The sequence below is a fragment of the Pelodiscus sinensis genome, chromosome 1 (genome assembly GCF_052426305.1).
Source record: "Pelodiscus sinensis isolate ZL-2025 chromosome 1, ASM5242630v1, whole genome shotgun sequence".
In the NCBI taxonomy this organism is placed as follows: Eukaryota; Metazoa; Chordata; order Testudines; family Trionychidae; genus Pelodiscus; species Pelodiscus sinensis.
Window position 1 is genome coordinate 86,438,692 of NC_143052.1, and position 24,551 is coordinate 86,463,242.

A 24,551-nucleotide genomic window follows, 5' to 3' on the forward strand; every position below is an offset into this window, starting at 1 on the left:
AAAGCAACACAGAATAGGTCTTTCTAGCATATATGTTTAGTGTCTGTACATGTGATTGCAGGATGTCTGCTTTGATAAACAGAATAGGAGCTTTTCTCTATGTTTGAGAAAGTTAAGGTCCTCCATGTAATCACATTCCCATAATGTTGGGGATACTTACTAAAAACAGTGGACACCTCACCTTATATGGTGCAAGGAACTTAGTATTACATTAGTAGTTTCAGCCAATTAGGTTAAATATTAAATGTTCTATTTATAATATATTTTTAATTAGTATGGCTCTTTCTGTGTTTTCTTGGATAACTGTGGCTACATCTCTTGGTCAGAAAGCAGATGCTAGAACCTAGGGATGAAATCTGAGGGGCTGGCAATTCATCCAAAATCATCATTTAGGTTGATCCCGTGCAAGAAGTGTTGATCAAGATGTAAATATAAAAGATCTAGATTATGGTGAGAGTCACTAGAGTAACGTAGAAATAAGAATTCCAATTAAAATGCATCTTCAAATATCATGCATTTGTTCCAAGAAACCAGACTCTGTAGATTTCAGTCAGAAGGGACCATCTTGATCAATTGTCTGAACTGTATAGCATTGACCCCAGAATTTCACTCAGTAACTTTTGCATCAAGCTCAATAACTTCTGAATTCATTGTGTATATGATTATTTATCAATGTTGTGACTGAAATTAGAAAGCTCCTGACTTAGGTAGGAGCCCTTAGCGTCCTGGGTCCTGTACATGTACATAGTAAGAGTTTGTTCCTGCCCCAAAGAGCTTACACTGTAATAATAAAAACATTTAGCATATAAGTAGAACTTTATTTATTTTAGCCTTTTGAAGATTTAATCTAATCCTCATAGAACTCCTTAAAGGGAGGGAAAAATTATCTCCATATTACATATCGCCATGCAGCTGACAAAGTGGTTTTTACCCACGAAAGTTTGTGCCTAAATAAATCTATTAGTCTTTAAGGTGCCATAGTCTGTATCTGCAAAAATAACAAACAGTCCTAACAGAGCTACCCCTCTAAGAATTGATATTACAGTTGTAGAAATTGAGATATAAACTGTGATCCTAGACTCTAATGTCCAAGAACAATATTACTATTAATTCTGGTTGTATTGCTTGTGTTAAAATGGCTCATTTGCTGATGCGAGCCCCAGCAGGCAGAGGCCATGATATCGTTTTTGACATTAGAAATATTTTCACTTAAGCTTGACTGTCGAAACTCAGAGGCAGTGGGGCCTGACAAATGCAAGTGTTTCTCATCATGCTACCTTTATGAAACAGGTTCTAGTACAGTAGGTCTGAGCGTGAGCTCGTTCTCATGTGGTGTCCATCTCCTCTCTTTGGGATTTCATTTAATATCTTTACTTCTGTTCTCTCTCTTGATGGCCCAGTAGAGAGTTTTGCTGTTGAAGCATTGGAATTTCTCCCTTGGAACTGGTTACCATTTCCAAGTATTTCCTTTGTTGAGTACATGGTTAGAGAACAAAAATAAGGCTGATAAATACACATATCTATAAGGATGCTCTGGTGGGTTTTAATTCCCCATCACTCACAAGGCAAAGGAAAGAACCCACTTAGTTGTGCTCTGTACCCAAGGGGCAACTAACCAATTGTCTCTTTGCTAGAGAATGTACAGCTAAATCTTTTAAGTGGACTGTAGTCAGCAGGGGCAGCCACTCACTGACCCAAAGGAGGAGGAACTCCTATCTGAGCCTTGGTAGGCGGAGCCCGGTCCTGCCCAGAAGCCAAGGGGTGGGGCAAATAGTATAAAAGCCCAGGCCCCCAGAGAATGCAGAGGCTTGCCTAAGCTCCTGAGTAGGGAGGCCACTGATGACCTTGCTGAGGCTGAGGACTGGCTGGACTACCAGGCCCCCCACACAGAAGAGGAGACCCTTGTTACCGTACTGGAGGGTACAGACTCCGATGGCACCAAGAACCTGCAGCCTGGGCTGCCACTGCTAGGGCCCTGGGCCGGGACACTGAAGTAAGGAGGGCCTGTGTCCTCCCTGTCCACTGGGTGGCAATCTCTCCCAATCTTGCCAGTGATCTGTGTCTTTGTCTGACCTGCCCTGCACCAGGACCTGGGCATACCTAGACTGTGAACTGCTATTTGTTTGTCAGGGCTTGGGCTTAATGGGGACCACTGGGCATTAATTTATGTGCCTGAGCACCGGGCTGAGGCCCAGGACTGACCCAGGTGGCTTACGTAGACCAAGAGAGCTAAGTGTGGGGAGATTCCATGTTTATCCTTTTGTCCCCAAAAATAATTTGCTTTCTTCCTTTATCATTCCTTCAATTGTTTTTCTACCTTTTCTCTTCCTGCTTCCCTCAAATCTTTCACATTTTACTGTATTTCCCATTGTTTGACATTTTCCCTTTGCTTCTCAGTTCTATCCATATATACACTAGTATCCATCATTTCCCTTCCTTCCACGGAGCCCAGAATGATGCCTTTGTGCTGAGCAGGCAATGTGGAGCTGTGCTCTGGCTGAGCAAAACACGTGTAGCAGTGCAGTGTGCTGCAAAAAGTGTACATGCGCCATTCCTTAGGAATAGCTCTCCTGGCTCAGAAGGTGCTATTTATTTGTAGGAACTCCCCAACCAAGAACCTCATGTTAAGACTGAAGACACACTCTGCTCTCTATGGCTACGTCTAGACTACAAGCCTCTTTCGAAAGAGATCATCTAGACGGCCACAAGACTTTCGAAAAAGCGATCCCCTTTTTTGAAAGAGAGCACCCAGACAATCTAGACGCGCTCTTTTGAAAAAGCCCTGTTTGCGTTCAAGAATGCCTTTTTTTGAAAGATCTTTTTTGAAAAAAGGTGTTCTTCTTCATAAAAGCAGGTTTATCGCAGTTGCAAAAACTGCAACATTCTTTCAATTTAATTTCGAAAGAATGTGATGGCAGTCTAGACTCAGGTGAAGTTTTTGTGGGCATAGCCCACTTCTTCAGATGACCGGAATTTTGAGTTTAGGATGTGCAGACCCAAAACAAATATGGGAGTAGGGGGGAAGGAAGGGGGAAAAAAGGAAGGGGGGGGGGGACAAGGAGCAGAGGTTATGAAAAAATCAAAGGGAAAAACAGGAAGTTCATAACCTCTGTTCCTTGTTCCCCACCCCCTTCCTTTTTTTCCTCCTTCCCCACCTTCTCCCATATTTATTTTGGGTCTGCACATCCTAAACTCAAAACTCCAGTCATGTGAAGAAGTGGGCTGTTCCCACGAAAGCTCATGATACCATCTACATGCTTTGTTAGTCTATAAAGTGCTACCAGACTAGTTTTTCTTTTTTAAGTTTACCTTGCTTTTATCAACAATGAATTTAATTTTCCATTTTGTTGCCCAGTCACCCACTTTTGTGAGATCTTTTGGAAATCTTCACAGTCTGCTTTGGACTTAACTATCTTGAGTAGTTTTGCATCTGCAGATTTTACCAACTCATTGATTACCCCTTTTTTCAGATCTATTATAAATCTGTATTCGTTCTAGTACAGATCCCTGAGGACCTTACTATTTAACTCTCTCCACTGTGAAAACTGACAATTTATTCTTACTCTTTGGTGCATCTAGACTACATTCCTCTTTCGAAAGAGGAATGCAAATGAGGGAAATAAAAAATGAAAATGAAGTGCTGATTTACAAATCTTGTGCTTCATTTGCATCATTTCTTCCGATCGCTTTTTCAGAAGAGATTTAAAAAAAAAAAAAAAAAAAAAAGCAATCTAGGCAGGGTTCTTACAGGAAAAAAAAAATCTTTTTCAGAAGAACCCTGTAAACCTCATTTTTTCAAGAATAAGGGTTCTTTTGGAAAAGGGTTGGTTTTTTTCGAAAGAACCCCCGTCTAGATTGCTTTTTTTCCCAAAAAAATCTCTTCCAACAAAGCGATCGGAAGAGATTATGCAAATGAAGCACAAGATTAGTAAATCAGCAATTCATTTGCATTTGCATTTTCAATTTCCCTCATTTGCATTCCTCTTTTGAATGAGGAATGTAGTCTAGACACACCTTTGGTTTCCTCTCTTTTAACCAGTTATCCGTCCTTCAGAGGACCTTACCTCTTATCCCATGACATCTTACTTTGCTTAAGAGCCTTTGATGAAGCACTTTGTCAATGGTTTTCTGAAGGTCCAAATACACTGTATCAACTGGAGCAATATTGTTCATCTGTTTGTTGACAGTCTTGAAGAATTTGGATAGATTGGTGGAGCATGATTTCCCTTTACAAACAAAATACTTAATGTGTATAGCTATGGAGTGTTTGATTATTGGTAGTTTTCCACTCTCATACCCAACATTTTAAGGGGTTCTTGCCATCCTGAAATTTAGTTGATTTTATGAAATGAGTTAGGCATTTTTTTCAGCATTAAACCAGGTCCTGAATCCATGAGACAAATTTTGTGGTTTTACAAAGATTAGTAAAAAATGTCTGCAGGAAAAAGTTGAAATTTGGAAGGACCTCTATGGATTTAGGCTGAGAATTTTAGCTATGGTTGATGTTCATTTGCTGTGTGGTTTTACCTATAGTTTGTCAGTCTAGGGGCTGCTTTGCTGCTTACCCTACAGCACGTATTTGGAATGTGTTGGGGGCTGGCTGACTACTAGGCCCCTCCTACATTGCATTTTTGCTGGGACCTGACTAACTGCATACTATTCTACAACATGTAGGTAACTACATGCTCAGCCTGTGGTTTCCTGTCATTGATCTAGAAGCAGGAAAACAATTATTGAAAGGGAAAAAGGAGACTATAACCAGAAAGTGAAGCAATTAGTTCTGAAGTGGGAAAAAAAGCCTTTCAGCCAACAATTTCTTCTTCCTAAGGCTTTATTTTATTTTATTTTATTTTATTTTATTTTATTTTATTTTATTTTATTTTTGTAGGTTAAAGATGTCTCATTGGTGGTAAAGGAAGCAAATACATTTTATGAACACGAAGGATAAAACAGCTCATCTCAGCCTACTTGACTGGCCTTTTAACAACTGAATGAGAATGTCTTCACAGAGGCATCTCCTCCACGAGAGCAGATTTTGAGGCATTCCATGATTTGCCTTGGAGATTCTGGGCCTTTAGTCCTAGAGGCTTTAATGGAAATCAGGGTCCCATCATTGTGCTAGTTTAGTCCTGAGAGAGAGAGAGAGAGAGAGAGTGTCAGTCCTGCTCCAAAGAGACAAGACAGACATAGGACGGGAAGGGAAACTGAGCTGCAAAGTAGCAAGATCCCTGACAAAGGTGGAAACTGACACTAAATCTGGTTCTCCTGAGTCCCAGTCCACTGGCCTGTCTCTCTGATCACATGGCCTTTGTGCTATTCTTTACACCTGGGTGAGATTGAATCTGGAAATTAATTCACTGTCTGCTGATCATCTATCAGGCACAAAGGTTGCTCTACAAACATTCCTTTCCCCCTTTTGGTCTGGGCCACATCCACCCTGGTTGAACTGGCCTTGTTAGCACTTGTCTTCCACATAGTGGAATATATACTCCTATCTGTGCATGGGAGTATATATCCCTGCCAAACTGACATTTCCACTTCATGCATCTGATGAAATGGGGGTCCATTTATTTACGAAAGCTTATGCCCAAATAAAATTTAGTCTTTAAGGTGCCACAGAACTAACAAACTGACACAGCTCCCTCTCTGAAATTTTTGTTTTTGTTGCCATAAGCAAAGCTTGCCAGCTGAGGTGTTGCTAAAAGCCAGGCTGCCTGAGATTACCCCAGCTCCATCGCAGGTGTAGCTGCATTTTTACAAGAGCTTTTGTTAAAACTCTGAACCCAGTTTGAGAAAAGACATGTTGTCACAGCAAAGCTAAGCTGAGTGGGGAAGGGTCATCTTCCTCATTCTTTGTGTGTTAAAATAAAAATCATGAATTAACCCAATTTACAGCCAATTTTTTATTGTCTGTTCAAAGAGTGACACTTTAGAGCACTTCTGTGTCTGTCTGCCTGTCTAAGGCCCTAGTGATATCTATAATGAATGACATGTCTTGGGATAAAGTCTCAGAGGGGTGGCTATGTTAGTCTATAACTGTAAAAAACAATGAGCAGTCTGGTGGCACCTTGGAGACTAACAAGTTTATTAGGTCATGAGCTTTTGTGGGTAAGGTACCCCAGATTCTGTAATTTCCACTCCAATTCATCTGATGAAGTGGGTTTTACCCATGAAAGCTTGTGACCTAATAAATTTGTTAGTCTCTAAGATGCCACAGGACTACTCCTTTTTATACATCTTGGGAAGACATTTCTGAGTTCAGATTAGGTAGGTACATGTAAGAAGTGGGCTTATACAGACGGGGGGAATAAACAGTGACTGGGAACAGTAGCCAGTAAGTCCCAGCCTGCATCCGAGATAACTTGTAAATGTTTAATAAACTTTGCTTCTTCCTTCTGCTTTGTATGAGAGCCTATTAATAAACTCAAGTGGCTTGAGGACAGGTTTTGTGTCTGTTACTATAGCATCACCTTACTATAGCACAGGATCTCAGCATGAGAGAGGCAGCGGGAGGAAGGAGGGAGAATGAGACTGAACAAGCCAGCATGAGGTGCAGGCAGCAGCATCAGGACCAGGAAAACTAACCTCAGCATCTCTAGCTACAGCCCTTTGGACGAGCCTCCTTCTTGCCAGGTGCCAGCCCCTATAGCACATGCACAGCAGAGCTGCAGCAGTTGTGCTGCTGAGCCTTTATCACTACTAAGGAGATTTCACACTGGAGCTCTGCCTGCCTGACTTTCTTGTCCTAGAGGATCTGCATTGAATCTTTCCTTCTGGGCTACTTTCTTGAGCAACTGGTGGTTGTCCCAGAGGTCAACAAGGTGACCAACAGGGCCCCCCGAGTTTGAAAACAGCAAATATGACTGCAGCAGTGAAGAACTGCTAACCAAAAGGATTTATTTAGAAGACAGACACAAGATGCCTTTTGACGGGTTTAGTACATTGAAAGAGAGATTTTTGAAACCAGGGAAGGAAGAGGTGAAGACCACTGTTAGTGACTCTCTGGGGAATCTGCAAAGGTAAAATCAGATGGGAACATCTCAGAAAGATCTATATTTTGTTGTAGTTAAAGGAATTGCAGGGATATGTTTATTAAAAGGAAAGAAGGGAAGAAAAATTTATTCATAAAAATAAGAGTTAAGGTTGCAGAAGAGAAGATGAGAAGATACAAAAGTTAGCTCATAAAAATGTTACAGCATTGACTCAGTCTATACAGTACGTTCTCTGAACAGGGTGTTGAAAATAAATTATGAAATATTACTCTAGAGTTATGTAGAGTATGAAAAAGGACCACAATTAAACACAGTTTTAAATATTTAATGAAAGTGATTTCTACTTTTGGCTTGCATGGAGAAATGATGATCACTGTGCAAATTACAAAATGCAATTTTTGGGAGTACATGTTTTATAAAAAATATAGGGTAAAATTTTCAGACATGGCCAATTGACTTAGAAGCCTAGTCACTGTCAATGGGATTTAGGCTCCTAAATTGCTTCAGTACTTCTGAAAATTTTACTCTTGATCAATAATAGAAAAGCCATCCAGTGAAAATCTTGTATGAGTTTTAGCAAGGGCAAACAGCAGTTTGAAAGAAAGAAAAGAGAATCTGGGGTTTATTATGGGCAGGAAAAAATTCACCTTTTCACCTTAATTAGGAAGGTTGAAATAAAAGCTTGAACATTTTTACTTTTGAATAATAAGAATAAGAATAATAACTATACACACAAAGGAATCAAATTGATGTACAAAATAGTAATATTATCAGTAAAGGCCTCTATCCTGCAAGCCTTTACATACATGCTAACTTTAAAGACATGGATAGATCCATTGACTTCATCTATTTATATGTTTTATGGATAAGAAAGTAAGTGCCAAAAACGTCAGCGGTACTATTCACATGCTTAATGTTAAACGCATGCTTAAATGTTTGTAAGATCATGGATCTTTGCAATTTAATTTATTTTTAATTTATTTTATTCTATTCAAATTATATATGTTTTGAAATAGAGAGATAAAATTTCTGCTTTTTCTGCTGTGAGTGCTGGTCCAGCTATAATCCTCAGGATACCTGTGCTTATCTTTTGTTCAGAGAGATGAAAAAAATTAATTTGTTTATATATTATATTGTGGTACATATATGCAAATGAATGGGAGAATGCTTTTTAAAAAACGAGACACTGATGTGAAATCATAGATCTCCTGCTATTGTGAGTACTTTTACACTTTGAATACACATTGCAGCATACTCAGAGTATTTATTCCCTGCATAGCTTCTCCTTAACTTTTCTCCATTTAGTCTTTTATGTAAATCCAAGCACTTGCTTTTTGACTTGTAAAATACACACGCACGCACATCCCCCCTTCAAGGAGCATGTTTATACAACTAAACCGCAAGTCACATTGCTGTGACTCTTGCTGACCCACATGAACAAATGTACTTATGGATTATTGCCTAACATTCAAGTGTCATATCCATGTGGCTTGTTGGCACTTCTTTTGGTTGCCATGTGGAAAACTCATACAAGCTTTGAATTGTCTTTGTTACCCAGATGTCATTGAACTATAACAAGAGCTGGCAAATTGGTTCAAAGACCCACCAGGTCTCATGTTTTGCCCAAAACTTATAGTCAGCCAACCCAAACCCTGTTTGAGGTAGAGAAAGTCTCTTAAACTTTTTATAAAATGTCCATGTGCTTCTGCCCTTCTCAATTTTAGTTCCAAGGGGAAAAGAGGAAATAGCAAAATATAATGCAAGGCTATTCTCACCATCTTGACAACCAAGCCAAAATCAAGAAACATTGGAAGTTTAATGACAAAACCTATTCTTGGGAGATCTGGAGCTCAGATTGGCTTGTACATATTTGGAAAACTTAACTATAAAAGCATGTTCCTGTTTAGCTTGAGCTCCAATTTAGAACTAGTTTAAAGTGCAATAAGAATACATTCCTGATTAGCCCAATATATGGGCACCTGAAATTCATTCAGCTGATTCTAGATTTGGATTAGTGGGTGGTGGGATCAGGAGTCTGTAGGCTTTTCTACATTTCACAGGAAAATAGGCTTTTTTCTGCAAAGCATCTAAACTCTGCAGACATACACCCTTAAGAACTCCAGTGTATTGCATTTTCCATGTAGAAAAGTTTAAACACTACAGCACTATGGCAGGCCTTGTCTGCCACAAGAATCCCTGCTATCTTTGACCAGTCACTGCTGTAGCTGAACCCCCATTTTAGACAACCAAATCTATTACAGTGACACTTAATGTCATTTATCTCTGCTTGAAACTGGGGTAAGTGGCAGTGGTGCAAATAACAGTTTACAGTGGGTTTACCTGTCTACACTAAAGCTTTTGCACTGGTGTTGCTATGCCAAGAGTTGACCGTCAATTGTTAGAACCTGCGTAAATCCTAAGTGTAGGGCTGGCCCGAGCCATTTTGGTGCCCCAGGCCCGGGCGTGCGGTTCATGCGCGGGCCCACCCTTGGGGCGCATGGCGCATGCGCGGTCCAGAGCCTGCCCCCGGGGTGCACGGCGCATGCGCTGCCTGGCCTGGCCACCGCTGCTGGCTCGCAGCCCAGGACGGGCCGCGCCTGGCTGTACAGGGCCCCGCGGCTGTGGGGGGAAGGGCACTGCTGGCCAGCACCGTGGGGATGGGGAGGCCGGCTTTGCAGGAGCCGGCGTGCGACACCTTATGGCAGCTATAAGGGGCACCACGCTTCTCTTACAGCTGCCATCAGGTGCCCCCCATTGGTTAGTGCCCCGGGCAGCTGCCCGGCTCACCCACCCCTTAGTCCAGCCCTGCCTAAGTGATTGGACAAGACTTCTGAAGGTGTATTCAACCTGGGATAAATGAGGATTTAGTTAACTATTGTTTGAATGCTTGAGCTTATACTGCATCTGCTACTTCTTGCTGCCATGATGAAACTGATGAGTGTGTTCAGAATGGTGAATAATGTTAAAGATGTATTATTTGAATGTTGTGATATTGTCCCAAGTGGCTAGAGCTCCCTTGTATCATGTAAAGGTTATTCTGAAATGGATCAATCCAATCTAATTTATTGTTGATGTTTATAATTTTCCCATCACTCTAACATCTATGTAATTTTAACTAATTAAACTATTTAAATTCTGCTTCATCTTTGCCAAACTCGCTTAGTTTCTACACCAAAATAAACAAATACAGCAAGGTATAGGTGCACTATTTCTAAAAAATATTTTTTCTTACTAGTTTTGAGACTTTTTAAAAGTTAGTTCAAGCTGTTTACTCAACACTACTGTGATTATGAAAACTCCAAAGATCTAGTTAAAGATGGAAGAAAATTATGAGATAGAGTCAAAGATAAATGAGTACAGTGTCTATAAACACTAAATATTGGCACTATACCAACCTTCTGTTTTGAATATTTAGTGTATGAATGTTAATGATGGGATACATATATCCTTAAAGCTCCCAGGTATATTGTGTCCAAATGTTTTGATGTCTATCTAGGGCATAGATACATGTGAAAGTCTGTTGCTGATGCTCCTGGGAAGTATACACATGCTAAAAAGGGACATTTCCGAGCATCTGAAAACCATCCTTCATAAATTACAAAAATCAGTCTTTCAGAAGGCCTGTAGGAAACTCCAGGAGACTTTTGTACAGTACATATGACCTAGCCTAGAAAATGCATCCAAGAATGCAGAATTAAGCCCTCTTTATGTGCAGCTCCATTTGAGAGGAGTTTAACATTCCTACAGGAGGGGAAGAGGTGGAGTCTTCTCAGCTTCACCTCTCCCCATATGGGATTACCTACCTGTTTGGAAGGAGTGAAGCCTATAGCCAAAGGCTCTGGCTGGGAGAAAGTAAGGTAAAAGACAAGGCAAGATAAAACTGTTGAAAGGGTGAAAGCTTGACAGTCCCTTAAGAGGAAACATGATCAGATTCAAAGATGAATAATTTACAGTGCACAACTGAAAATAGCGTTCAAATCCAGAGGCAGTGGAGAGAGAGGTCTTGGAATCCATAAGTGTTTTTTAAATAAAGCCTTATTTTACATTATTGTCATAGCCACCACCTCATTTTTTTGTTCCTGAATATTAGGAAGTGGTGCTTGAAAAGGGTTATGAAGTGTGTGAGGCCATGCTGTGTGGAATTATGCCCATCCATGTTTGATGTCCAAATGCTCATTCTCATATTTTATTTTTCAGAATTTAATACCAAAAAGAAAAAAAAAGTATTGGGGTGTATGTGAAGAAATGGAGTGATATATAGGACAATCATGGCCAGGATGAGCACAGGTGGAATTATTTGCTACTGCAATCTGTTCAAATTAAACTAGACAAAATAGATCATTGCTTGTATTCTGAAGCAGCTTGCAATATGCCTCAGATGTAAGGCATACAAATATTTTAAAATAAAGCTACTGTACATAAATGTGTTCTGAATATTCCACCTATATCTTCTTAGGGCCTAATCTTGCTCTCATTGAAATCCATAGTAAAACTACAACTCAGTGTAAGCAATACTCTGTCCAAGGTCCTAGTTTTCTTGGTTCAATTAGTGTCACATTTAACACTGAGGCCTGGTCTACACTACATCAGAAGGTTGAATTAAGATACACAACTCCAGCTATGTTAATTATGTAGCTGGAGTTGACATATCTTAAAATCACATTTCTGTGCCATCCACACAGTGGGCGGTCGACAGGAACAAACACTCCTGTCAGCTTACCTTACTCTTCATGAAGAGCCAGGAGTACTGAGGTCAATGGGGGTATCTCTGAGTTTGATTTAGTGGGTCTTTACTAGACCAGCTAAATCAAGCCCTGGAAGATTGACCATGGCAGCATGATCTTCCACATAGTCAAGCCATGTCCTGAATCTTGGGTCTGAGGAATGTTTTCAATTCTATGTGAATTGTCAGTCAGCTGACAGTGTATGGGTGTGAACAGATGTTTCAGCTTTGCACAATATATCTTGTCTATGCCAGGTGCCCCAAAATTCAGCTGTTACTTAAAATCTTGCCTTTCTCTAGAAAGTAGAGTGAGAGGCAGCTAAAGGCAAGTTAAAGAACAGGTTTTTTAAATATTTACTTTGAATCAATAATGTCTGACTTTAGATTGGCAAAGGAAGATAACACAATTACTTACTTTGGCTAATAATTACTTTTACATCACAGCAATCTTAATAATCTAACCTTTTCACTTTCTATGTTGTTTACTTCTGGCATTTCACTGAGCTTGTACAATGAAACCAGATTACTCAATTTTACTAATTTTATTTTTACATATAAATCCCCAAAAGAAAAACAAGTAGCTTAAGGGCAAACCCACTCACATAAACCCTTAAAGGCAAGGAACTGTTTGCTGAATATTCCCTCCTTTAATATATCTTAATTTGCACTCATTGCTTTCACTGACACTCTGATTCCGTGTCTATAAGTACTAAACAATTCCAGCATTTACATACATCACATACTTTGTGATAGCTCTGTACACTAAATTTTAACTCCAACCTCAGCAAGATCTGCTAGAAATCCACACAGTGGTGGATGGCATGGTGTATTATTTCTGATGTGGGAAAGATTAAGGCCAGAGTTAAACTGTGAACATGAGAGGTACAGTGCGTGATGTATCAGTTGGCTGTGTCATTGCAAAGTGTAGGGAATTGTGAGTTTTTAAATGATATTTCATGTTTGAAAGGATATGGTAAAATCAATAGGAAAGGCCTAAATCTTCTATTTTTCCATTCAGGATTTGTAGTCTTTTGCATGGATCATGACCTGCTGATTAGGGATTGTAGGTTAAAGTTACAGCAATCAGGGAAGATATTATTCTTAAGGCATTATAGTCCTCCCAGAATGCTTCATCTATCTACAGGTAGGTTAGCTAGAGACAGCCCACCTCTAGTGTCCTGGCAAAATGTCTCTGTATCTGATTTCAGTGTGGTAACTGGAATCAAATCCGTCAGTACTATTGCAGCTACAGGGCTGTTCAAGCTTTGGCAAGACTGATGCGACCTTGAATTTCTTCCAAGTTTTAAATATATTATCCCTGGAACCATTTCTTTGCTACACACACAGCTGAGACACACCACAAAGGTTTCCCTGGCAGAGAGCTACACTTTAATGCTGAATATTAAAAAAGCAACTTCATATTGTCCATATAATCAACAAATATATTTTTTTCCATGAGCCTAAAATAATCAGGAAATATCACTTACATACAAAATATGTGAAATCTGCAAAGGCTTTGTTAAAAGAACTCCATTCTTGAAAACTCTTGTGTCTATTCTACTCTTGTGCCTACTGAAAGTAGGGGTAAAAACCTAGATCTGATGGGCAAGTTTAGTTACTGGGGAGATGAAAGGAGACTACAGTTTAAACGTCTCTAGTCCAGTATTCTTTGGTCTGGCAATATCCATGGTCTGGCATAATTTTAGTTAGCTGGATATCCACTTACCACGGGTGCAGCCCATAAAGTTTGTGTACACTCACCAGTCTTGGCACCAAGTGTTCTGTGCTGTTATTTAGCTCTAATTAACCCCTAAATATCTTCTAAGAGCCCAGTAAGCAGCGGAAATGCTGGAAATGCTGCTAGATGATATTGACCTCCCGTGGTTCTGCAAATTCTCTGGTTTGGCACCGGTCAGGTCCCAGGGTTGCTGGATTAGAGAGGTTCAAATTGTGGTTAAAAAGCATAGCAAGCTATAGTTTAGTTAAAGTTGCCTTGGGCCCTTAGGATGCAGTGGACACTGTTTGTGTGTGAAATTATTTCTGTTTTAATCTTATCCCATAATTAAAATGGTTACTTGGACTGTGAGTAAACAGTTCAGACAAGCACCTAAAGGGTAAGGAATGATGTAGATTAGCGATTTCTTAAGCAACCAGACTGACATTACTGTGACATCTTGTAAGAGAATTAAATGAATATCAAATAATTTATTTTACTGCTTTATATGAAAGTACATCAGCCAAAAGTGAGTGTGGCTATAGAGATAGTAACAAGGGAAAACAGAAGAGAGGGGTACTGCAAATACATTACAGGCCAGGTACCTGGAAGGAAATAAGTAGTTCTTATCAGGAGTTAAACCATTTCATAACCTTACAAAGCAGTTCAGTCTTCCTGGTAATTTCTAAGTAATTCTGTTCATCATGTCGCAGCGATAAAATCCTTCGATAGTAGTAACTCTTCAGCAGATGCAAAGAAAGTCACATTCTGAGTCTGTCATTTCAGAGCTGATTTCCAGGTGGTGAATAACATGAACGAAAAGGCTTTGTAATGCAAGTTGTGTCCAGGGGCTCAAGGCTTCACTGGATTAAACATGTGCTTAAGCATATGACTTGACCATTGATTTCAATTTATATTGAAGCCAAGTCTGGGAGATTAAATTATTTTTTCACCCTTCAAAGCATGCTCAAGGCATGATATAAGAACAATATGGGGGAGTTTGCCTTTTCACTGCAAACTTGGGATCTTTTGTGTGGATAAGCAGAGGGCTTGGGATCTTCAGGACTGCCAGTTTGGCGTTTTATACCAGCACTGAGTTCACAGGAAGTGGGAATGTCCTTCAGAAACTGCTACTCTTTTCTAGCCCATATAATACTGAAGAACCCAGAGCCTGCATCAAAATGGGGGCCTCAGGGTTTCAAGTCCCATGCGCAAACGCAGTCACTGTCTAGAAAAACTAGTGCTTAGGATAGCGGTGAAGTAATTAAGGAGACACCGTTGCACTAAATAAAAAGAAGCTTAGAAAAGAGGAGTCTAAGGGGGGATATGATAGAGGTCTATAAAATCATGACTGGTATGGAAAAAGTGAATAAGGAAAAGTTATTTACTTATTCACACAATATAAGAACGAGGGGTTACCAAATGAAATTAATAGCGAGGAGGTTTAAAACCAACAAAAGGAAGTTTTTCTTCACTCAGCACACAGTCAACCTGTGGAACTCCTTGCCAGAGAATGCAGTGAAGGCTAGAAGTTTAACAGGGTTCAAAAAAGAGCTAGATTGATTCATGGAGGTTAGGGCCATCAATGGCTGTTAGCCAGGGATGGGTAGGAATGGTGTCCCTAGCCTCTGTTTGTCTGGAGGTGGATGATAGGGGAGGTATCACATGAGGATTACCTGTTGTGATCCCTCCCTCTGGGGCATCTGGTATTGGCCACTGTCAGCAGACAGGGTACAGGGCTAAATGGACCTTTGGTCTGACCCAGTATGGATGTTCTTATGTTCTTAAGTTGCTTTTACTTGAACAAATAGAGGGATAAGAATTTATTAGAGCAGCATCTCTCACTGTTTGGTCATGATCCCCAGCAGGGTATGGAAGTGTTGAAAACTGTATTACAATTGAAAGCAAAGAAAAGCTTGCTTCCCGTTCCCTGCATGTGCGCACGGATACACACACACAATTATATAGGGTTATGATTAGTATTGATACACTTTTTACTCTTATTTTTACAATAAATGTAAGGGTGTCATAAACTTTTTGATATTGAATATGGGCTTGCCCGCTTGAAAATGAGGAGAGACGCTGCATTAGAGAGTACCCAAAAAGATCATTAATAAGAGATATAATATTTTTGCATTAGGCAAATTGTGTTCCACTTGTGTTGGGATGTTTTGATAATTGGTGTCCAGAGATTTGTGTAATAGTGTTACCTGAATACTCTGAATGACATCTTTCAAAAAAAAAATAAAATTATTTAAAAGTAAAAGAGGCAAGAGATTTGTATGCCTCTCTGAGACTGTCAACTGAGGGCAGACTGTCAGAAAACAGGGCATACACCACAAAATGGTGTGTTCTCAGGCCCGCTGATGGGGCTGGACAAAAAAGGTAGTTGCCAGCATTTCAAAAGGATCCAGGGTTCCCAGCTGCTGCTTCTACTGCAGCAGCAGCAGCAACCAGATTTCTAGGCCCTTTAAATTGTCACCAGATTAGCACACGACATGCTAAAGGCAGTGCTATGGGTTGGCTCCGGGAAAGGGAGCACGGTGCCCTCTGGGTAGTGCTGAGGGCTGGCTTCCCCCACCCTGTCCCCGCCGAAAGCACAGAACTGCCCCCCACATCTTGCCCAGGGGCCTGGCAAAGCTGCAGGCCCTCCTGTATGTTTTATAATTAGATTTCACTACCAAGCCAACAACAAAGGTGAATTTCAGAGTCACCAGCGCACAGGCCCTGGCTTTGAAGTTGCCTTTTTTGTTAAAGTCCTTAAATCCTTCACTAGCATTTCACAACTTTTCTTTGATGGGTTATGTAGTTACAGGGTTGTACACAAATGTAAATGTTTGCTGTTGCTTTATAACAGGAATAGATAAGTGAGAACAATACAAGTAGCAACCCATTAGTTTTCATGAAGTTTAAACATCTGGACACACAGTTGTGTGTTAACAATCACTCTGGTCTACACAAGCACACAGGAATAGGCCTGTGGCCCTGATTTGACATGGTTTGCCAGCATCACACCATCTAAGGAATGTTGAAGAAAATATGCAAACTTCAGAAAATTCTGTACCATGTCTTGCAAGCTACCTTAGCAAAATGCTGAAGAAACCAGTGCGCGGAGAAAACTTATTTCACCCATAAGAACAAGAGTAAATCAGTGATAAGGTATGGAGCTGGGAGTCAGAAGACCTGGGTTCTGTTTGGCTGTGTCCAGACTCAGGGTTTTTTTCGGAAAAAGTAGCCTTTTTCCAAAAAATCTTCACCTGCGTCTAGACTGCAGCCGCGTTCTTTCGAAATTAAATCGAAAGAACGCGGCTTTTCTTTCGACGGCGGTAAACCTCATTTCACGAGGAAGAACGCCTTCTTTCGAAAGTGCTCTTTCGAAAGAAGGCGTTCTTGAATGTAAATAGGGCTTCTTCGAAAGAGAGCATCCAGACTCACTGGGTGCTTTCTTTCGAAAAAGCGGCTTGCTTTTTTGAAAGTTCTGCGTGCAGTCTAGACGCTCTCTTTAGAAAGAGGCTCTTTCGAAAGTATCTTTTGAAAGAGCCTCTTTCGAAAGAGGCTTGCAGTCTAGACATAGCCTTTGTGACTATGCTACTGACTGTGACTGCAGAGCAGTCAGAGCAAGTTCATACTTCATGTCTGATCTACACAGTCTTTGCATCAGTATAATCATTTGGTTAAGGTTTTTTACCTAGTTAGAGTAGTACAGCCCGTAATATGGATGCAGCTCTACTGGTAAAAATGTGCCTTACAGTGGTCTAGTTTATTCCCTCTCCCATGTAGAAATGAATTATACTAGCATAAAGTCTCTCATATTGGTATGACTGGCTCCACACTGGAATTGTTAAAGCAATGCAACTTACTTGTCTATCTGTAAAATGGGGCTAATAATACTCTCCTTTTGTAAAGCACTTTGAGATCTACAAATTAAAGAGCTTTTATGTGTTGTCAGTGTAGCTAGAATACATGGTAATTATGGTTAACATAGAGAGCACTAGCATGTGTTTTGTCTTCATTTGTGGAGTTCATTGTCATTTCTGGTGACCTCAACATAGCTTCCATATTTGTGCCTACAAACAGCATTTGCACAAACTGTTGGTCAGATAGCTATCCAACTACTTGTCATGGGTCTGTGGACTTAGAAGGGTGAACAATCAAACATTTCCGTTAGCTTTTGAAGTTCTAGCCCTTTAAAAGTATAATTGGTTTTAATTCTCTGCATTATAGTAAGAGCTAAATCTCTTATAAGCATATAGCTTTAGTGACTGAGTAGAGGAGGGGCGAAGAGGAGATGCTCCAGCATCCCTGCCACCCACCCACAGAGCTGGAGCACACGAAATCTACTAGCCTGGGCCCCCTTTGGCTCTGGTGTGCAAAGGGAACGTGGGGAGTCTCTTTCTCTTTCTCAGTCAGGGGCTTCTCATTTGTGTGCGGCCCCGACCCACTACTGGAGCAGAATGTGTTGCTACCAGGAACATATGAAAGAGCTTTAGCAGCTGACTAATACATTTTGCTTTTCTCTTTCATACCCCGTTAGGAAAATTGATGGAACCAACACAGAAGAAGACCACATTGAATTGACTGAAGAGGGAAGGCCTGTGCAGGCGACCACTCACAAACCTCCCCTATGTGACTGCTATTGCTGTGGACTACCCAAGCGCTACATCATTGCCATAATGAGTGGTCTGGGCTTTTGCATTTCTTTTGGCATTAGGTGCAATCTGGGTGTTGCTATAGTGGAAATGGTTAACAACAGCACAGTCTATGTTGACGGAAAACCAGAGCTTCAGGTAAAGAAGCATCTAATTGTCTTTGTTATTATCTGGTCCACAGCAGCAAAGTATCTCACAAATACCTCCTCTTCACAACATCCCATTGAGGGTATGTCTAAACTACACTCCTCTTTTGAAAGAGAGATGCAAATTAGACAGATCTAAATTGCAAATGAAGCCGGGATTTGAATTTCCCAGGCTTCGTTTGCATTATGGCAGCCACACGGTCTTTCGAAAAAGGGCTTTCTGAAAGTAAAACAACCATCTAGATGAGGTTCTTTCAACTCCCCCCCCCCTTTTTTGAAAGATTCCATACTCCTCAAAAAATGAGGAGTACAGGATTTTTTGAAAAAGGGGACTTTTTTCGAAAGAACCGCATCTACACAGTAGTTTCACTTTCAAAATACCCTTTTTCGAAAGAACACACGGCTGCCATTGTGCAAATGAAGCGCAGGAAATTCAAATCCCGGCTTCATTTGCAATTTCGATCTGTCTAATTTACATCTCTCTTTCGAAAGAGGGAAGTAGTTTAGATATAGCCTGAGATAGGGAAGTGCTATGACAGATGGAAAAACTGAGACACAGACAGACTAGTCCCACATCACCCAGGAAGTCTGTAGCAGAGCCATGCACTGAATTTGGGTCTTGTGTGTCTCAATCCAATATTGTAACCAGAAGATGGGCAAACTTACAGAGATTTACTTCATCCACACAAAACCATGGGCACGCACTGCTCCCAAGAAGGTGCCGAGCACCCTCTACTTATAATGACTTCCCTCAGAAATAGCCTTTCAGTCCCAGAGGTGGTCCCTTGTGGCTCAGGGTTGAGCATCCCCTCGAGCACCATAGAGTTGCCTGGCGGGGGCCAGTACAATGCTTGTTCTGAGCACAGTGGTCTAATTTTGAGTTCCAAATGGCTTTCTCCAGCATTGGATGAAGACAGACACTGGCACGCATTGATTTTTATAGTTTCTGTGCAAGATATTATTAACATTTTTGAGTGTTGTTTCATGACCTATGTTTTATTTAGGCTTGGGCATTTTACTGTTTAATACTAATTTATTTGTTCTCTTAATTACTCCTGATGGCATTCTGCACCAAAAAATTCTACACATATTTTAAAATTCTGCAAATTTTATTTGTCAAATCAATGCAGAGGCTCCAGCATGACATTGGGGAGCAAAGGCCACTAGCTGAATGGAGATGAGAAATCACTGTGCAGAGCCCCCTTACCTCAGAAACACCCCAGCACCCTTCCCCTCCAACCCAGGTGCACCAGGTATGAGTAGGCTGGCTTGACAAGACAGGATCCAAGGGTGAAGGGGTTTAGTGTATGTATGTGGGAGGGAGGGGGGAAATCCAGGTGTGGGTTGAAAGGGTTTTGGGGATCTTGGGGTGGGTGGCTCAGTGGGGGATCCGGATATGGGGAGATCTGGATGCCCAGAGACTTGTTGGGGGGTTCTATGTAAAGTGGTAAAGGGACTCTGCAGTGGGGTACAGGTGAAGGTGGTTGGCGCTCAGTGGGGGAGTGGTCGAGTTGGGGGGCTCAGTGAGGATTCCAGATGCTGGAGGGTGGAGATCCAGGTGCAGCTGGTTGGGGGGTGGGGATCTGGGTGCAGTGACTTATTGGGATGGTCCTAGTGACGGGCTAGCAGGGCTCACCAGGGGCTCAGGGTGTGGAGGATGAGGCTTGGTGGGAGGGTCTGGGTATGAGAGGATCTGGATGCATGGAGGTTGGCTGGATGGGAGGTAGCTCCCTGTACAGTGACCCCTTTTCCTGAAGCTGAGGAGCATGGATACAGGAAGCACGGAAGGATGGTGGGTGGAAGTGGGGCAGGGGGAAGAGTTTGCAATGCTTCTTACATCTAGGGAAGAAAGCTGGGGGGTGGGTCTGAACTGGCCATGGATGTCATGCAAGGGAAGAGGAAGTCCCATCCTTCCCAGCACAGCAAGGAATAACAGCTAAGGCCAGTGCACTGTAGTAGCCACCAAACAGGTCTTCCCAATCCCACCCTACGCTCCAGAGTGATTTACCTCTCTGCTGGCTGCCCTGGGCACCCAAAACATGCTGCTAGGGAGGGTCACATGATTGCTTGTGACTTCCTTTTGCGTTCCTGTCAAACAGTCACTTTTCTGCGGGGGAGGAACGGAATCCGCAGGGGCTTTCAATTCTGCACATATGCAATGGCATAGAATTCCTCCAGGAGTATCTTATAGATAGACTGATTGGAAAGCAAGTATGAAAAATTGAAGGATGAAGGATAAGAGGCACCTATATAAGACAAAGCCCCAAATATTGGGATTGTCCCTATAAAAATTGGGCCCTCCAGTCACCCTACATATAGATCTAAGTATATTGTCAGATAAATGCCTGTGCCTTTTTCATGGAAAGCCATTGCGGTGGAGGTAGAGAAGACAAATCTAATACCATTACTTCTAAGCTTCTCCCCACCATCCTTTAAAAGACTGTTTTTGGAGCAATCCCTTCCAAAATGAAGGGTGTGCTGAAGCCAGATTGGGCAGTGGGGAAGCAACAGAGAAGGGAAATGGAGTGTACAAACCCTAATAACTGTCGGGGGAGAGGGAGCTACTTGTACAGAAGGAGCATATTCCACTGGTTTTCACTCTTCATCCCTTTTGCAGAAATATCCCAGAATTAAAAAGGGAAGAAGCATGAGGGTTTTCATGACCAAAGCAGTATCTTGACTCTCATAGCAGCCAACACTAGATATGTTTGAGTAAGGTATAAGACCCTCCATACTAAACAATTATCAAGAATATATTTGTGCTGTGTATGATCTTCTTATGCATATAGAGCCAAAGTTTTAAAAAATATAGGTGCCTAAAGATAGGCTCCTACATCCTAATATTGGAAAATCAGGTCATTGCATTCAGAGCTAAGAACCCAGCAAAGGGAGGCAATAGGGTGCCCAGTATTCCTGAGGATCAGGCCGCTGCTTCAGTTTGGATTTAGGTGCCTGACTTTATAAAAACCTCATTTTGAAAAATGGATTTAAAAAAAATCCTATAATGATTCTTTACTTTTGTTGTTTTCCATTATTCCACCTGTGCCTGGGTCTGTCACTTAACTGCAGAGGGGGCGGGGATTTGTTGTCATCAAGTGCCCTAGCATCAAAGTTGCTGGTTCCACAACCAGTGTGACAAATGTGAGGTCTTAAAGGAATGCCTTAGGGTTATTTTCCCATTTAAACTCTGTCAGGTATGTCCTGTTGCTTTATGGGAAAAATTGTGAAGTCCAATAGTCAGGATCTGACTCCGCACCATTAACATCAATGACTCACTGTCAGCCCCAAACCTTGGCTCCTGGTCCTCATCCCAGTCCTGGCCCCAGACACATTTCTGGACCCAACTGTGGCCAACTCCCAGCCACAGCTCCGGTCCTATCTGTGGCCCTGCCCCTAGCTGTACAAGAATAAGGGAGGGTGCAAAAAAAAAAAAAAATTTGAGTACCACTGACCTAGGTACCTTGAAAATATCAACAGGTGCCTAAAATTACTTTACAAATGTTGTGGTAAGACTTTTAAGTCCTGTGTCTGGCTCTGCTCCTGACTCGTTGTGAACTTGGCTGTGATACTTACCTTTTCTGTGTCTTTTTGACTGATTTCCTAAAATAGAGAGGATAATCCACTTCATAGGCGTACTGAGCCTTCACTTACATTTTCATGTGCTTTGAGCTCCTTGGATGAAGGCCATTCATTATGGAAGTGGAAAGTATCATATTACTCCCAGCCACAGCAGGGGAGCATAGCCTTACCTGCTTGCCTATGCATAGCATTTGTGTTGCCAAGTCATCAGCTCAGTTCTAATGGGAAGCGGGCACTTCCTGGCTGTTATCCAGTAGTTTGTTACCAAAGCTGCTCGGAAAAAAGTCTAAATCATCATGAACTTTGTTTTCAAAATTTTTGCCAGTTTGTAGACATTTTAAAAAGGACCCAAGGCATTTTTCAAGACTAAAAATTGCTAGTCAGCTCTCTTGTGATTACAGGGACTTTTCCATCCCTGCAGCAATAAAAGAAAAGAAGTTTTGTGGCAAATGGGAGCTGGGTAAGCCTTCCTCCATCATGCTGTGGCTTCACAGCCTCTCTTGTTCTTCTCTTCCCATCTGCTACATGAACTGTCCCTGATCAGACTCTGCAAACACCAAATTGTCCCCAGCCATGGATGGTAAACCACCTTCTGCTTCCCGACCTGTAGTCACCGTCAGCCAATCCCTGAGCATGGAACTGCATGTCAGCTCTGTTTGAGTATTTCCTAGTCTCTAGAATTCCCCCACCCTGTTCTGCTTCTCATGATGAGGCAAGACTTGGTAAGAAGCAGAATACATCTCCCATACAGGCTGGGGAGAGTGGGAGCTCCCTCATGAGAAGAGACATGTTGAAATAGGACCACATGTGCCCCTAAGTCTTGATTTAGTCCCTACTTTGCTCTGGCCATAAATCCTTCCTTCTTCCTGACAAGATTCCCCTTTTGTAGGTCTTCCAAACACCAGGACACTGGTCAGTCCTTTATCCTTTCAGAACTGACCATTATTTTGAGTTTTAAACTAGAAATCATGACTAGAAAAGGGGAGCATTCTGCAAAGTTAATGCACTTGGAAAAAACACCACAAATAATATCCCAGCAAAGTAGCATGAGCTCATCTGAGTTTTATATTGGTGGGTGACTGTAAGGTTTCCAACTCTTTGTTTGCTGGATAACTAAAGTGTCTGGTCTATTCCAGACCAAAATGAAATAGTCTTTTCCAAGTGTTGTGTGGGGTTTTTTTTGTTTTTGAAAAAAATCTCCCACTGAGTCTGGCATGTAGCATACAGAAAGGTACAAACATAACCCTAAATGTCAGACTTCCCCTGTATTCAGCAAATAAAGGATGTCACTCAGGCACATTAAAGCATGCTTACAAAGAACAATAACAGCCTCATGCAGGAGAGCTTTGAGTAGCAGACTGAAAATATTTCCTAATGTAATGACATTAAATAGGGACAGATGCCCATAGTTCAGGCATGTGTCTGTTCATTAGACATTTGTAGGCTGTGGATCATCTGTAATCATTTGGTTTGATTCCATTGGTATCCTTATTTAAAAAGAATATAATTCTTATCACATTTAATCGAATATCAAATTCCCATCTAGCTAATTTTATCTAGGTTTGTTTTAAGGGGCCATCTCTCCCCACTGGTCATAAGAGTCTCTCCTCTCTGGGTTACATTCCCATCTTCCCTTCCTCCCTTCCCATCCAACCGCCCCCTCCCCCCACATCACTGAACACAGGTAGTTGATGTTAGGAATCTAAAGGTTCACCAATAAAAACACTGCAATCAAATCAAAGGGTCCAAATGTGCAGCGCTCCCAAAACAAAGGATGTGGAACAAGAGTAAACCTGGACTAAGCGACCTAAATCAAGAGATGAAAGAGATCAGTTCCCTATGAATGCAAACAATAGGAATGAAAAAAGGGGATTGCAAATAGGTCTTTGAAAATGGTCAAGGCAGATCAGCTCCAGGAAGCAGTTGCATGAAGTCTCAACTAAGAAAGGTCTGGGCTTGGCTTTATCCTGGTTGAACCCAAGGATCAAAACTTGACAGTTAGGCTTGGTCTACACTTAGGCCTTATTCCTTTACTAGGGAATAAGGCTGAATTAAGATGCACAACTTGAGCTACATTAATTATGTAGCTGGAATCGAAGAATCTTAACTTGACTTTTGGCGCTGTCTGCATTGCAGGAAGATGAAGGGAGCACACTCTCCCTTCGAGTTTATTTATTTGTACCTATTTAAAATATTTGTACCCTGCCTCTCTATTTAAAATATTCAAGGCGGCTTACAAAATTTTAAAAACACAATACAAATAAATATAAACATTTAAAATATGAGACCCAAGAGGGACATAAAACCTGCTAAAAGCATCTCGAGAGGAGGAACACACACGTACAAACTCAAACACCAATAAAAGCACGAGCAAAAAGGACGGCTTTAGCTTGACGCCGAAACGATGCTAACGTTGGTGCCATGCAAATATCCCGAGGAAGAGAATTTCACAGCCTGGGAGCAAAAGCTGAGAAGGCCCTGTTCTGAGTAGATGTTAATCTTATCTCCATAAGTGGGGGAACACTGAGCAGAGCCATCCCAGCTGACCTCAATTGCTGGGCAGGTTTGTATAAGATGTTCTTTCAGATACCCCTGACCCAACCCGTTCAAGGCTTTATAGGTCTTAACCAAGACCTTCCGGAAACATACTGGAAGCCAGTGCAGCTGCTGGAGCACTGGTATAATGTGCTCCGTATAACAAGTATTACAGTAAAACTCCAATAGTCCGGCATCCAATAGTCTGGCACT

General features: G+C 41.4%; 1 protein-coding gene across 1 annotated transcript in view; it reads left to right on the forward strand.

The window, feature by feature from the left end:
• Positions 1 to 6,556: 6,556 nt before the first annotated feature.
• Positions 6,557 to 24,551, forward strand: part of SLC17A8 (solute carrier family 17 member 8) — a 46,471-nt gene continuing 28,476 nt past the window's right edge. The window contains exons 1-2 of the mRNA XM_006125916.4: positions 6,557 to 7,019; positions 17,964 to 18,216. Coding sequence (XP_006125978.1) covers positions 6,919 to 7,019; positions 17,964 to 18,216 — 354 coding nt within the window. The 5' untranslated portion in view covers positions 6,557 to 6,918. The remainder of the gene's footprint in view (positions 7,020 to 17,963; positions 18,217 to 24,551) is intronic.